The sequence below is a fragment of the Hoplias malabaricus genome, chromosome 4, assembly GCF_029633855.1.
Source record: "Hoplias malabaricus isolate fHopMal1 chromosome 4, fHopMal1.hap1, whole genome shotgun sequence".
NCBI classification, from domain to species: Eukaryota; Metazoa; Chordata; class Actinopteri; order Characiformes; family Erythrinidae; genus Hoplias; species Hoplias malabaricus.
This window is the reverse complement of record NC_089803.1, coordinates 4,273,188-4,287,986: the sequence shown is the minus strand read 5'-3', so window position 1 is coordinate 4,287,986 and position 14,799 is coordinate 4,273,188. Positions and strand designations below refer to the sequence as shown.

Genomic DNA, 14,799 nt, shown 5'->3' with positions numbered 1-14,799 from the left:
TTAAACAAATTAAGGATTAATAATTGTCTTTGAAAAGCTTCCCATATTCATTTATTTAAGGTGGGACAGAGAAATGAAGCTTGGCAGTACACAGCAAATATAAGCGTTTCAGTGACATGATGTGCACTTGCTGGTGTGTTTTAAATGGATAAAATGGGAAATAATATGAGTAAAAAAATAAAATGAGTAAGATAGAATGAAATATTTGACTATGAAAATTGTGATCTGCCTCCAAAACGAAATTTATGGTGAAAGGAAAAATTGATAAGTAACACCAGCCTTGTCTAGTTGAAATATTTCATGTAGATTTGGCAGCTCATTCACTTTTTTTGCCTTTCTTTTGCATAGGTTGATGATTTAGTGAAATGATTAATACTTTTCTGTGTAAATATGTTGATTATGATACATTCTTAGCTACGGCCCAATTTCTTAAATATGTCTCTTACATGTTTGTTCAGTTTTCATCAAACTGGAAACGTGCTCGAGCTTCACATCTAGGGAGGAGGCAGACAGTTTTGTAAGTGTATTATAGTATTATAAAGTATTATATTTTAAATGCTTGGTGTCAGAATTACAGATTTCTCCTTTAAATTGAATTAAATGATCAGAGCATGTATTTTAAAACAAATATCTGAATGGACCTAGTTGATCAGAACTATTTATTTAAAATCAAAATCTGAATGGAATTTCAGAACCCTTGCTATACATGGTCCCAAGTGTCTCATTTGTTCATCAATGAAACAGAAAATGGAGTCTGAACCCCATGCCTTTCTTTCCTCTGTGCACAGTAACCCATCACACTAATCTCTCAGCAAAATAAATCTAATACACACCTAGTGATATGAGGGAAATATTCAGCTGCATGTAGTCAAAGGTAGGAGTCTCCTTGTTTGGCTGAGGGGGGCCATGAATGAACCTTTGCCATAGATCAGATTTTAAACACATAAATTGGTTTTGAAATACAGAGAGACTTGTGCTCCAATTCAGTGCAGTTTCTGTGCACTGGCCAGCTTAAGTATGTCAATTATTTTTTTTTAAATGGCTGTTTTACAATAGACCTTTATTTCTAAAAAGAAATAGATAATTTACAAAGATGCTCTATTCAGAGTTGAGTCTGTTTTTACTAATATTGTATATAAAATAACACATCATTGTTTGTTATAATTGTATTAATGCATGTTCTCAAAGCCACATTTAAGAAAAAGCCTGGCCCAGTACAATACAGTGCATCTCAAGCATGTGATTTATAACTGGAAAAAGGCTAATTTTGGAGATCATTTTCAAATGGCACAGAACATGTTCTTTCAGTTTCAGTCTGAAATGACCAGGTGTAAACATGGCCTAGCTTTAAACTGGTGCAAAAGACATTTAATACTACTTAATGTAATTGTGTTTTTACAGTTACCAGAAATAAACATATGCTCCACCTTCTTCTTAATAAAGACAACCAATCAATATGAGATGATCCTTGATATAAGGGAAACACATCATTCAAAATTTTCAAACTGACCCAAACTCTTTTGAAGTGCATCATGCTTAAAGCACTGTTTCACAAAAACAACACCCCAATTTAGCATGTGGATATGCATCATGGAGAACATGTTACATAATAAAAATAAATAAGTAAATAGGAGTGCAACTGTTGGTAAATATATATATATATATATATATATATATATATATATATATATATATATATACTATAATTTTTAGATAATAAGATATGGCTGTGTATTAACTACACTGTGGTTCGTGTAATGTAGTGGGTAACATGACTGACTTCAGTAAGCCGGACAAGAGTCGAAATAGTAAGAGCACTGCTCTCTACCAATAAGAATCCTTGGGTAAAGTGCATAACACTACAGTTGGCTATCTCTGTGACAGAACTGTAAGTCACTCTGGAAAAAAGTATTTATGAAATGCTGTTATACTCTCATTAAGTATTAATTATTACTGATTAATATTTTAATGTAAAACTCACGACTAGTTCAAGTATAGAGAAATCTGAAACTGTGACCGCGAAAGTGATTTGAAAACCTGAATTCAATTATTTGAATTCTCAGCTCCTAACTCTCCTCTCTTATAAATAGATTAAAAGAACGACTGTAACTGTAGCAGATCCAAACTGATTCTACTCAGATTCGTCCTAAGATTTTGGGAGTTTGTATCCTAAGCATTGAAACAGTGAGCATGCCAATCCAATTTCAAGGTTCAGCAGAAATACTTAATTGATCCCAGAGAGAATCAGATTTTGAGGGTAAAGTTTGCTCTAAAGCTCCTCCCACACTCTGAGCAGTGATAGGGTTTCTGTCCTGTGTGAATGTGCTGGTGTTTCTAGAGTTTGGTCTGTTTAGAAAAACTCTTCCCACACCCTGTGGAGTGGTGAGATCTCCCTGCTTGTATTATATGTGCTTGTCCTCCTGGGGTATATACATGGAGATTAGCTTGAGCAGAAGTAGAGGTAGTTTCCAAACAACTATAGCTTTCTTTCACTGTACCCTCACATTTAATCTGTTCAGATTTCAGCATTATGGTGTATTCCTCTTGAAGAGTTAAGGACACTAGGAACAGGGGAAGACTTGCTGGTCTTTCTGTTCTGGGGTGGGGTCCCTTGAGCCAACCAGGCTAGATAGGACTCTTTCTTCAGGCACCGACAAACTTGCAGCCACAGCTCACTTCAGCCACCTCATCAATGGAGGTCCGGAACATGACCCATTCGGACTCAATGTCACCGGTCTCCCCCGGGATGCAGTCGAAGCTCTGCTGGATGTGGGAGTTGAAGATCTTTCTGACAGGTTCCTGTGCCAAAATTTCCCAGCAAACCCTCAGCACATGTTTAGGCCTGCCAGGTCTGTCCGGCATCCTCCCCCACCATCTGATCCAACTCACTACTAAGTGGTGACCAGTTGACAGGTCAGCACCTCTCTTCACCTGAGGTTCTAGAACATATGGCTGCAGGTCCGATGATATGACTATAAAGTCGATCATCGAAATATGGCCTAGGGTATCCTGATGCCAGGTGTACCTGTGGAGACCCTTATGCTCAAACATGGTGTTTGTAATGGATAAACTGTGATGGGCACAGAAATCCAATACCTGAACACCACTCGGGTTCAGATCGGGTTCCTCCCAGTCATGCCCCTCAAGCTCCCCAGCAGAACAATTGAGTCCCCAGAATGAGTGCTCTCCAGCACCCCCTCTAGGGTCCCCAGGAAGGCCAGGTGCTCTGAACTACTATTCGGTGCATAAGCACAAACAACCGTCAGAGCCCTTTCCCCAACCCAAAGGAGCAGGGAAATTACCCTTTCGTCCACTGGGGTAAACCCCAACGTACAGGCACTAAGTGGGGGCTATGAGTAAGCCCAATCCTGCATTATGCCTTTCACCCTGGGCAACTCCAGAGTGAAAGAGCATCCAGCCCCTCTCAAGGAGATTGGTTCCAGAGCCCAAACTGTGTCTTGAGGTGAGCCCAACTATATTTAGCCAGTACCTGTCAACTTTGTGCACCAGCTCAGGTTCTTTTCCCACCAGAGAGGTTGCATTCCATGTTCCAAGAGCCAGTTTCAGTAACCGAGGATCAGAACGGCAGGGTCCCCGCCCTTGGCGGCCACCTGATCCACAATGCACCAGAACTGGATTACTACCTCTCTCACAGGTGGTGGGCCAAGGTAGAGGTGTGTGTTAGTGAGGTGTGTGTCTCTCCTCCACAGAGTGTGTTATTGTGTGTGGAGGTGTGTGTTACTGAGGTGTGTGTCTCTCCTCCACAGAGTGTGTTATTGTGTGTGGAGGTGTGTGTTAGTGAGGTGTGTGTCTCTCCTCCACAGAGTGTGTTATTGTGTGTGGAGGTGTGTGTTAGTGAGGTGTGTGTCTCTCCTCCACAGAGTGTGTTATTGTGTGTGGAGGTGTGTGTTAGTGAGGTGTGTGTCTCTCCTCCACAGAGTGTGTTATTTTGTGTGGAGGTGTGTGTTAGTTAGGTGTGTGTCTCTCCTCCACAGTGTGTGTTATTGTGTGTGGAGGTGTGTGTTAGTGAGGTGTGTGTCTCTCCTCCACAGAGTGTGTTATTGTGTGTGGAGGTGTGTGTTAGTGAGGTGTGTGTCTCTCCTCCACAGAGTGTGTTATTGTGTGGAGGTGTGTGTTAGTGAGGTGTGTGTCTCTCCTCCACAGAGTGTGTTATATTGTGTGGAGGTGTGTGTTAGTGAGGTGTGTGTTTCTCCTCCACAGAGTGTGTTATTGTGTGTGGAGGTGTGTGTTAGTGAGGTGTGTGTCTCTCCTCCACAGAGTGTGTTATTGTGTGTGGAGGTGTGTGTTAGTGAGGTGTGTGTCTCTCCTCCACAGAGGGTGTTATTTTGTGTGGAGGTGTGTGTTAGTGAGGTGTGTGTCTCTCCTCCACAGAGTGTGTTATTGTGTGTGGAGGTGTGTGTTAGTGAGGTGTGTGTCTCTCCTCCACAGAGTGTGTTATTTTGTGTGGAGGTGTGTGTTAGTGAGGTGTGTGTCTCTCCTCCACAGAGTGTGTTATTGTGTGTGGAGGTGTGTGTTAGTGAGGTGTGTGTCTCTCCTCCACAGAGTGTGTTATTGTGTGTGGAGGTGTGTGTTATTGCGGTGTGTGATTCTCCTCGACAGAGTGTGTTATTGTGTGTGGAGGTGTGTGTTAGTGAGGTGTGTGTCTCTCCTCCACAGAGTGTGTTATTGTGTGTGTGGAGGTGTGTGTTAGTGAGGTGTGTGTTTCTCCTACACAGAGTGTGTTATTGTGTGTGGAGGTGTGTGTCTCTCCTCCACAGAGTGTGTTATTTTGTGCGGAGATGTGTGTTATTGTGGTGTGTGATTCTCCTCCACAGAGTGTGTTATTCTGTGTGGAGGTGTGTGTTAGTGAGGTGTGTGTCTCTCCTCCACAGAGTGTGTTATTGTGTGTGAAGGTGTGTGTTAGTGAGGTGTGTGTCTCTCCTCCACAGAGTGTGTTATTTTGTGTGGAGGTGTGTGTTAGTGAGGTGTATGTCTCTCCTCCACAGAGTGTGTTATTGTGTGTGGAGGTGTGTGTTAGTGAGGTGTATGTGTCTCCTCCACAGAGTGTGTTATTGTGTGTGGAGGTGTGTGTTAGTGAGGTGTATGTCTCTCCTCCACAGAGTGTGTTATTGTGTGTGGAGGTGTGTGTTAGTGAGGTGTGTGTCTCTCCTCCACAGAGTGTGTTATTGTGTGTGGAGGTGTGTGTTAGTGAGGTGTGTGTCTCTCCTCCACATAGTGTGTTATTTTGTGTGGAGGTGTGTGTTAGTGAGGTGTGTGTCTCTCCTCCACAGAGTGTGCTATTTTGTGTGGAGGTGTGTGTTAGTGAGGTGTGTGTCTCTCCTCCACAGAGTGCGTTATTGTGTGTGGAGGTGTGTGTTAGTGAGGTGTGTGTCTCTCCTCCACAGAGTGTGTTATTGTGTGTGGAGGTGTGTGTTAGTGAGGTGTGTGTCTCTCCTCCACAGAGTGTGTTATTTTGTGTGGAGGTGTGTGTTAGTGAGGTGTGTGTCTCTCCTCCACAGAGTGTGTTATTGTGTGTGGAGGTGTGTGTTAGTGAGGTGTGTGTCTCTCCTCCACAGAGTGTGTTATTGTGTGTGGAGGTGTGTGTTAGTGAGGTGTGTGTCTCTCCTCCACAGAGTGTGTTATTGTGTGTGGAGGTGTGTGTTAGTGAGGTGTGTGTCTCTCCTCCACAGAGTGTGTTATTGTGTGTGGAGGTGTGTGTTAGTGAGGTGTGTGTCTCTCCTCCACAGAGTGTGTTATTTTGTGTGGAGGTGTGTGTTAGTGAGGTGTGTGTCTCTCCTCCACAGAGTGTGTTATTGTGTGTGGAGGTGTGTGTTAGTGAGGTGTGTGTCTCTCCTCCACAGAGTGTGTTATTGTGTGTGGAGGTGTGTGTTAGTGAGGTGTGTGTCTCTCCTCCACAGAGTGTGTTATTGTGTGTGGAGGTGTGTGTTAGTGAGGTGTGTGTCTCTCCTCCACAGAGTGTGTTATTGTGTGTGGAGGTGTGTGTTAGTGAGGTGTGTGTCTCTCCTCCACAGAGTGTGTTATTGTGTGTGGAGGTGTGTGTTAGTGAGGTGTGTGTCTCTCCTCCACAGAGTGTGTTATTTTGTGTGGAGGTGTGTGTTAGTGAGGTGTGTGTCTCTCCTCCACAGAGTGTGTTATTGTGTGTGGAGGTGTGTGTTAGTGAGGTGTGTGTCTCTCCTCCACAGAGTGTGTTATTGTGTGTGGAGGTGTGTGTTAGTGAGGTGTGTGTCTCTCCTCCACAGAGTGTGTTATTGTGTGTGGAGGTGTGTGTCTCTCCTCCACAGAGTGTGTTATTTTGTGCGGAGATGTGTGTTATTGTGGTGTGTGATTCTCCTCCACAGAGTGTGTTATTCTGTGTGGAGGTGTGTGTTAGTGAGGTGTGTGTCTCTCCTCCACAGAGTGTGTTATTGTGTGTGAAGGTGTGTGTTAGTGAGGTGTGTGTCTCTCCTCCACAGAGTGTGTTATTGTGTGTGGAGGTGTGTGTTAGTGAGGTGTGTGTCTCTCCTCCACAGAGTGTGTTATTGTGTGTGGAGGTGTGTGTTAGTGAGGTGTGTGTCTCTCCTCCACAGAGAGTGTTATTTTGTGTGGAGGTGTGTGTTAGTGAGGTGTGTGTCTCTCCTCCACAGAGTGTGTTATTGTGTGTGGAGGTGTGTGTTAGTGAGGTGTGTGTCTCTCCTCCACAGAGTGTGTTATTTTGTGTGGAGGTGTGTGTTAGTGAGGTGTGTGTCTCTCCTCCACAGAGTGTGTTATTGTGTGTGGAGGTGTGTGTTATTGCGGTGTGTGATTCTCCTCCACAGAGTGTGTTATTGTGTGTGGAGGTGTGTGTTAGTGAGGTGTGTGTCTCTCCTCCACAGAGTGTGTTATTTTGTGTGGAGGTGTGTGTTAGTGAGGTGTGTGTCTCTCCTCCACAGAGTGTGTTATTTTGTGTGGAGGTGTGTGTTAGTGAGGTGTCTGTTTCTCCTCCACAGAGTGTGTTATTGTGTGTGGAGGTGTGTGTTAGTGAGGTGTGTGTTTCTCCTCCACAGAGTGTGTTATTGTGTGTGGAGGTGTGTGTTAGTGAGGTGTGTGTTTCTCCTCCACAGAGTGTGTTATTGTGTGTGGAGGTGTGTGTTAGTGAGGTGTGTGTCTCTCCTCTACAGAGTGTGTTATTGTGTGTGGAGGTGTGTGTTAGTGAGGTGAGTGTGTCTCTCCTCCACAGAGTATGTTATTGTGTGTGGAGGTGTGTGTTGGTGAGGTGTGTGTCTCTCCTCTACAGAGTGTGTTATTGTGTGTGGAGGTGTGTGTTAGTGAGGTGTGTGTCTCTCCTCCACAGAGTGTGTTATTTTGTGTGGAGGTGTGTGTTTCTCCTCCACAGAGTGTGTTATTGTGTGTGGATGTGTGTGTTAGTGAGGTGTGTGTCTCTCCTCCACAGAGTGTGTTATTGTGTGTGGAGGTGTGTGTTATTGTGGTGTGTGATTCTCCTCCACAGAGTGTGTTATTCTGTGTGGAGGTGTGTGTTAGTGAGGTGTGTGTCTCTCCTCCACAGAGTGTGTTATTGTGTGTGGATGTGTGTGTTAGTGAGGTGTGTGTCTCTCCTCCACAGAGTGTGTTATTGTGTGTGGAGGTGTGTGTTAGTGAGGTGTGTGTCTCTCCTCCACAGAGTGTGTTATTGTGTGTGGAGGTGTGTGTTAGTGAGGTGTGTGTCTCTCCTCCACAGAGTGTGTTATTGTGTGTGGAGGTGTGTGTTAGTGAGGTGTGTGTCTCTCCTCCACAGAGTGTGTTATTGTGTGTGGAGGTGTGTGTTAGTGAGGTGTGTGTCTCTCCTCCACAGAGTGTGTTATTGTGTGTGGAGGTGTGTGTCTCTCTACAGAGTGTGTTATTGTGTGTGGAGGTGTGTGTTAGTGAGGTGTGTGTCTCTCCTCCACAGAGTGTGTTATTTTGTGTGGAGGTGTGTGTCTCTCCTCCACAGAGTGTGTTATTGTGTGTGGAGGTGTGTGTTAGTGAGGTGTGTGTCTCTCCTCCACAGAGTGTGTTATTGTGTGTGGAGGTGTGTGTTAGTGAGGTGTGTGTCTCTCCTCCACAGAGTGTGTTATTGTGTGTGGAGGTGTGTGTTAGTGAGGTGTGTGTCTCTCCTCCACAGAGTGTGTTATTGTGTGTGGTGGTGTGTATTAGTGAGGTGTGTGTCTCTCCTCCACATAGTGTGTTTTTGTGTGTGTGGAGGTGTGTGTTAGTGAGGTGTGTGTCTCTCCTCCACATAGTGTGTTTTTGTGTGTGTGGAGGTGTGTGTTAGTGAGGTGTTTTTATCTACTCCACAAAGTGTGTTATTGTGTGTGGAGGTGTGTGTTAGTGAGATGTGTGTCTCTCCTCCACAGACTGTGGAGGTGTGTGTTAGTGAGGTGTGTCTCTCCTCCACAGAGTGTGTTATTGTGTGTGGAGGTGTGTGTTAGTGAGGTGTGCGTCTCTCCTCCACAGAGTGTGTTATTGTGTGTGGAGGTGTGTGTTAGTGAGGTGTGTGTCTCTTTTCCACAGAGTGTCTTATTGTGTGTGGAGGTGTGTGTTAGTGAGCTGTGTGTTAGTGAGGTGTGTGTCTCTCCTCCACAGAGTGTGTTATTGTGTGTGGAGGTGTGTATTAGTGAGGTGTGTGTCTCTCCTCCACAGAGTGTGTTATTGTGTGTGGAGGTGTGTGTTAGTGAGGTGTGTGTCTCTCCTCCAAAGAGTGTGTTATTGTGTGTGGTGGTGTGTATTAGTGAGGTGTGTGTCTCTCCTCCACATAGTGTGTTTTTGTGTGTGTGGAGGTGTGTGTTAGTGAGGTGTGTGTCTCTCCTCCACATAGTGTGTTATTGTGTGTGGAGGTGTGTGTTAGTGAGGTGTGTGTCTCTCCTCCACAGAGTGTGTTATTGTGTGTGGAGGTGTGTGTTAGTGAGGTGTGTGTGTCTCCTCCACAGAGTGTGTTATTGTGTGTGGAGGTGTGTGTTAGTGAGGTGTGTGTGTCTCCTCCACAGAGTGTGTTATTGTGTGTGGAGGTGTGTGTTAGTGAGGTGTGCGTCTCTCCTCCACAGAGTGTGTTATTGTGTGTGGAGGTGTGTGTTAGTGAGGTGTGTGTCTCTTTTCCACAGAGTGTCTTATTGTGTGTGGAGGTGTGTATTAGTGAGGTGTGTGTCTCTCCTCCACAGAGTGTGTTATTGTGTGTGGAGGTGTGTGTTAGTGAGGTGTGTGTCTCTCCTCCACAGAGTGTGTTATTGTGTGTGGAGGTGTGTGTTAGTGAGGTGTGTATCTCTCCTTCACAGAGTGTGTTATTGTGTGTATCATCCTCCCCCTCAGCACCTGCAGTAGCGTGCAGCTGCAGCAGTGCAGTCTCTGACTGAGGGAGGTTTTTGTACGACTCTATTTCACTGTGTGAACACCAAGCTATCACTGATGACATGTAAACTCTGACAGTAATAATCTCCTGCATCTTCATTCTGGACGTTACTGATGGTCAGAGTGAAGTCAGATCCAGATCCACTGCCACTGAAACGATCTGAAATACCTGACTGTCTAGTGTTAGCATTGTAGATCAGGAGTTTAGGAGCTTCTCCAGGTTTCTGCTGATACCAGGCCAGAGCAACAACATCAGAGCTGGTTCTACAGTTGATGGTGACTGATTGTTCTGTAGAAACAGTTTTCACTTCTGGAGTCTGAGTAACAATCACCTGACCACTGGATCCTAGGCAAAAAATTAATGAAACAACTGTATTAATTTATATAATAAACTTTTCTCTTTTATTGTGTGACTATATGTTATACACTAAGTCAATATTATTTAATAAATGTTATTTTTTGCATGAAGCACTTTATATTTTTTTGTCTCTCGAAGTTAATGGAATGTGTCTCACCTCTCGTCCAGAGCGCCAGTGTCCAGATGAAGATGGAGACCAAAGTCATGGTTGCTGTGGGTGAAGTTTGTGGGGCAGCAGCTCTCAGTCATGAAGTGTTAAACTCACAGGACTATAAACACTAGCAGAGCACTGAAGCATGGGCTCATGATGCAAAGTGGACCCTCTCTATGGAAATCATCTTTCTAACAACACTGAGGAAAGATCATCATATTTATTTGATATTGTTTGATCAAACATTTCTGCTCAGTGTGGAGTCTCATGTTTAAAATCCTAAACTCTAACTGTCTCTGCCTTTCATTTGAGGTTTTCTGCAGCTGCTACTGCGGCTCCATCTGTCTGGATCAGGGCTGGAGGACTTTTGGGTGGAGGAAACACAATGATAACAGTAAGAATCTTTTAAACTATTAATGAATGTTGAACAGTTTTCAACAGCAGCTCTAATTTTTACTGATTGAATTATTTATGAACACTTCTGATGAAAGTGAACATATAATCACCAACACAGAGAGTGGAGCATGTTTTTATTATTGTCATTAATTGGATCTGGTTTTAATATTAGTTGATATGATTGTATCTGTGATTGTAATTGGAATCTGAGATGAAAACATGTTTCTACATGTAGTTTTATACTTTTATATCAAGTGTTTGTCTGTTGTGGAAATACAAAAGAACAAAGTGTGTCCTGGGTTTAGATATTTTAATGTTTATAAAATAATCCTTGTTGAGAATCTGTAGCTTCTACAGTTTGGGAGTGTTTTCCATTATTAATAGCTGCAGAATCCATTAATATTGTGTTCTAGTTCAGAAATAGTGTGTGTAAAGGCTGAAGAGAGGGGTGTGTTTAGAGCAGGAGGTTTTTGTACGGCCAGTAAACGAGTTTGTATCACTGTGGTACACTTTTGGTGGAGGAACAAAACTGGATGTTGGAAGTAAGTCCACTTTTACTCTTTATTCAAAAGGAATCTTTAATTAAAATGATTCTGGACAACAGTAGAGATGCACTTGATGATCTTCTGAATAAATGATAATCCAAATGTGAATGTATTTAATTAGAACTGCTCTGAAGTGTGGAGAGTGTGGAGCTTTAGGTTTCACCACCAGCTCCTGTTTCTGAACTGGATTTCTTTTCTTTAAAATACAAATATTTCCTAAAGGTTTCCTGTGAAGTGTTCAGTGATGACATTTCTTTTTAAAAAGATCAAATGTAAAGCTGGATTGTAGAGTCAGTGTTGGGTGATTAGAGCCGTTCTGTCTCCATCTGGACGCCACAATGTGGAGGTTATTATGAGCAGTGTTTTCTGTTCTAAAGCTTTGAAGACGTAGTACATGGAGACTGCAGCTTGATTTAGTTATTGATTATTTACTGTTTTGGAGGAAATCAAATCATGTTTTAAACTTTCACATCATGGGATGTGTGTAATGTTACAATTATAATGAATTAAATGAAAGAAATAGTTTTAAAAGTATTCTGAATGAAATGTATCTATTAATGTAATTGTAAATATTAGTTCATATTTGAAGCGGTTCAGTTTAAGGTTATAATTAGAGCGTTATTTTAATGCTTCACTGAACTCAGTTCTGCTGTGTTAGAAAAACAGTAATATGCAAATGTTTGGGGATGCCTGGTGAAATCATAATGTTCTGTAGATGTTTGTAAGTGAAAACTCTGTAATATTTAATGAAACTGAAATCCTCCTCTGAATGTAATTGTAAATATGAGTTTATATGTGAAAGTGGTTGAGTTGAAGGTTGTAATTAGAGTGTGATTTTTACTGCATCACTGAAGTCATTTGTGCTGTGTTAGAAATAAGGGAAATGAAACTGTGTGTGTGTGTGTGTGTGTCCTAGCTCCGACCCGCCCCACCCTCACAGTCCTGCCCTCCTCCAGTCTGGGGCAGGGGAAGACCACACTGGTGTGTTTGGCCAACAAGGGCTTCCCCTCAGACTGGAAGCTGAGCTGGAAGGTGGGTGGAAACCCTCTGACCTCAGGGTTTAGTCAGAGTCCTGGGCTTCTGCAGAAGGACACTGGCCTCTACAGCTGGAGCAGCACCCTGACCCTCCAGGAGGACGAGTGGATGAAGAAGACAGTGACCTGTGAGGCCACCAAAGGAGGCCAGACTACTGTCAGTGAAACACTGAAGAGAGATCAGTGCACTGGACAGTGAGGGTCTACACCTGTGTTGGAGCTGATAGAGCTCCTCTTCATCTTCAGTGTGTTCAAACATGTCTCTGATTAATGCTCAGATCTTCACATCAGCTTCTGGAGCAGCTCAGTACAGAGTTACACTCTCTATATATACACTCTTACACTGTTTGTTGGTTATTGTTCCTGCTCTAAAATAATTATCTTTCTTTCAACAATGTTAAACTCATTTGTAAAAATAAAGCTTTTGAAGTTCTGTGACTGTTCATTTTTCAAATCTTTATAAAACGTATTAGTAACTCACTAACATATTAATGAATGTTTAAACTTCCCAAATGTTATTTAATCATCCAAAGTATGAAATAAGTTCAATTTTCTATGACCAGAAAATGATAGTGATATCAATAAATTGATCTGAGTTATAAAGCCTCCCTCTTCTGAAATTCTGTCTAGTGCAGATCTGGGCATTTTATGGATCTGGGCCACATCCGGCCCATTGGCTACTCCCTCTCCAGCCCATGTGAGGTCAGTGGTAACTATAATCATACACAGGATAAGATGTAATATATCCTATGCCAATCAGTTAGAGCTTCACATTAGGCTCACCCACTCTCTTCCTACCTGCTGCCACAACATTTGTGTTGTTTAAGTCCAACTCCTAAATACTAAGGTTGCTGTGGCTGTTTATGATCCAATTAGAAACCAGCCACCCTTAACAACAACAGTTACTCACTGAGCCCATCTCAAGAGAACCCAAACCACCCACTATATCACTAGCTTTTCACAGGGGTAGGCACCTCCCCCTAGGATTTAAAAATAAATAAATGTAAATAATGTACAAAATACAACTGAACTGGTCTTATTTTGAAGGGGCTGCTCTTTCCAGGTTACATAAAGTCATACATTATGGCATGTGTGAGTGTATAACTTCACTGATATTGTGCCGGCAGACTGAGCAAGGAGAGATGTGAATCAGCCATTAGCTCACAAAAATGTCAGCTCACACTAAAAATGAATTGTTGATACAGAATGTAGGGTTTTTCACAAGGTATGGAGTTCAAAGTGTTTTACTGATGTCAAAGTCACAGCTGTGTGCTTAGTTTGTGGAGAACAGGTCACTGTATTAATGATTATATTAAGTACATTAAATAATTATTTAATGATAATAATTAAAACTTGAATCAACATTACGAGACCAAACATGCAAAGAAATACAAGAACTTTACTGATGCAGAGTGTGCATGGACACCGGAAGCTTTCTAGCTAAAATGAAAACAAAAAGAAAAAACGTTAACCAAGCTTCACACGTCCAGGGAAGCAGCAGTCAATACAAGCTTTGTGATATCCCACAAAATTGGCAAAAAAAGGTAAGCTTTCCTCTGATGGGGAATTTGTTAAAGAGTTTTTGGTGAACATTGCTCCGCTAATTGTCCCTGAGATAAAAGAAGCATTTGAGAATGTGTCCCTCTCAAGGTGAGCCATAGCGAGAAAGAAAAATTGCAGAAAATCTGGAGCTACAGCTGCAAAAGAAATCGAAAAGAGAAAAGCTTTTTCTCTTTGGCTCTGGACCAGAGCTACAATGGCCATGACACTGTGCAGTTGCTCATCATCACACGTGGAATCACAAAAGACTTTGAGATTACGGAGGAACTGGCAGCATTTTGGTCAATGAAAGGGACAACGATTGACAGTGATGTGTTCACAGAGGTAAATGCAGAGTTTTGTGACAAGAAAGGCAAAGACATCCCAGAGCTCTCAGGTGCAGACTGGATTGCAGATCTTGCATTTATTGTTGATGTGACTGCACTAATGAATGAACTAAATGTATCCTCAGAAGATGCCGGTTCTATTTGGATCTACCTACATATGTGAACAAACATTCTCAGTGATGTAGTTTAACAAATCCAGATACAGATCCTCTCTACTGACCATCACCTGTCAGCTGTCCTTCACATATCAATCTCAGACCTCACTGCACTTGTTGAAGCCCAAATCAGACTAGAATATTTCCACTGAACTAGATGAAAATGAACTGAAAAACGGCAAATGATTTAGTAAGACTACAGACAAAATGGCAATAGTACTTTGTACAGAGTTAATTTAATGCAAAATGTACATTTTGTTCACAGTTTTTCTTGAGTGTTTATTAAATAGTGATTTGATGTTGCCATTTTCACAATGCCTCATATTTTCATTGACTAATTCATCTACAGGGCGGCATGGTGGTGCAGCAGGTAGTGTCGCAGTCACACAGCTCCAGGGACCTGGAGGTTGTGGGTTCGATTCCCGCTCTTAGTGACTGTCTGTGAGGAGTGTGTTGTCCGCGTGGGTTTCCTCCGGGTGCTTTGGTTACCTCCCACAGTCCAAAAACACACGTTGCAGGTGGATTGGCGACTCAAAAGTGTGTGTATGTGTGTGTGTGTGTGTGTTGCCCTGTGAAGGACTGGCACCCCCTCCAGGGTGTGTTCCCGCCTTGCACTTGCTCTGGACCCACTGCGACCCTGCATTGGATAAGCAGTTACAGATAATGAATTAATGAAGGAATAATTCATCTACTCTGAAAAACAGCCTCCACCTGTCTGGGATTTGAATGATTACTAATTGGAGTCAGCTGTGTTGTCTCGATTCAGTGCAGCAGCTTTCCCAGCAGTCTTGTTGCTTTCTGAAAATAGGACATTATTTTGTTGTTATTTTGGCTGTTGTCTTTAGATGAGGCTGAATTTGGGTTCTCTTGGGTCCATTCAATAAGAGGCAATAACTGAATCCATCTGAAATTTAAAA

The 14,799-nt window shown here is 42.7% G+C and overlaps 3 gene segments (V, D, J or C); 1 reads left to right on the top strand and 2 right to left on the bottom strand.

Annotated features, from left to right (window-relative positions):
* Nucleotides 1-12,124, top strand: part of LOC136693904 (Ig kappa chain V-III region MOPC 63-like) — a 226,150-nt gene extending 214,026 nt beyond the window's left edge. The window contains 2 exon segments of the V gene segment in view: nucleotides 10,745-10,804; nucleotides 11,724-12,124. Coding sequence covers nucleotides 10,745-10,804; nucleotides 11,724-12,040 — 377 coding nt within the window.
* LOC136693905 (Ig kappa chain V-III region MOPC 63-like) overlaps nucleotides 1-14,799 on the bottom strand; it is a 344,864-nt gene that overhangs the window by 186,350 nt on the left and 143,715 nt on the right.
* On the bottom strand, nucleotides 9,387-9,948 carry LOC136693910 (immunoglobulin kappa variable 4-1-like). The segment is given in 2 exon segments: nucleotides 9,387-9,703; nucleotides 9,873-9,948. Coding segments are annotated over 2 exon segments (366 nt in total).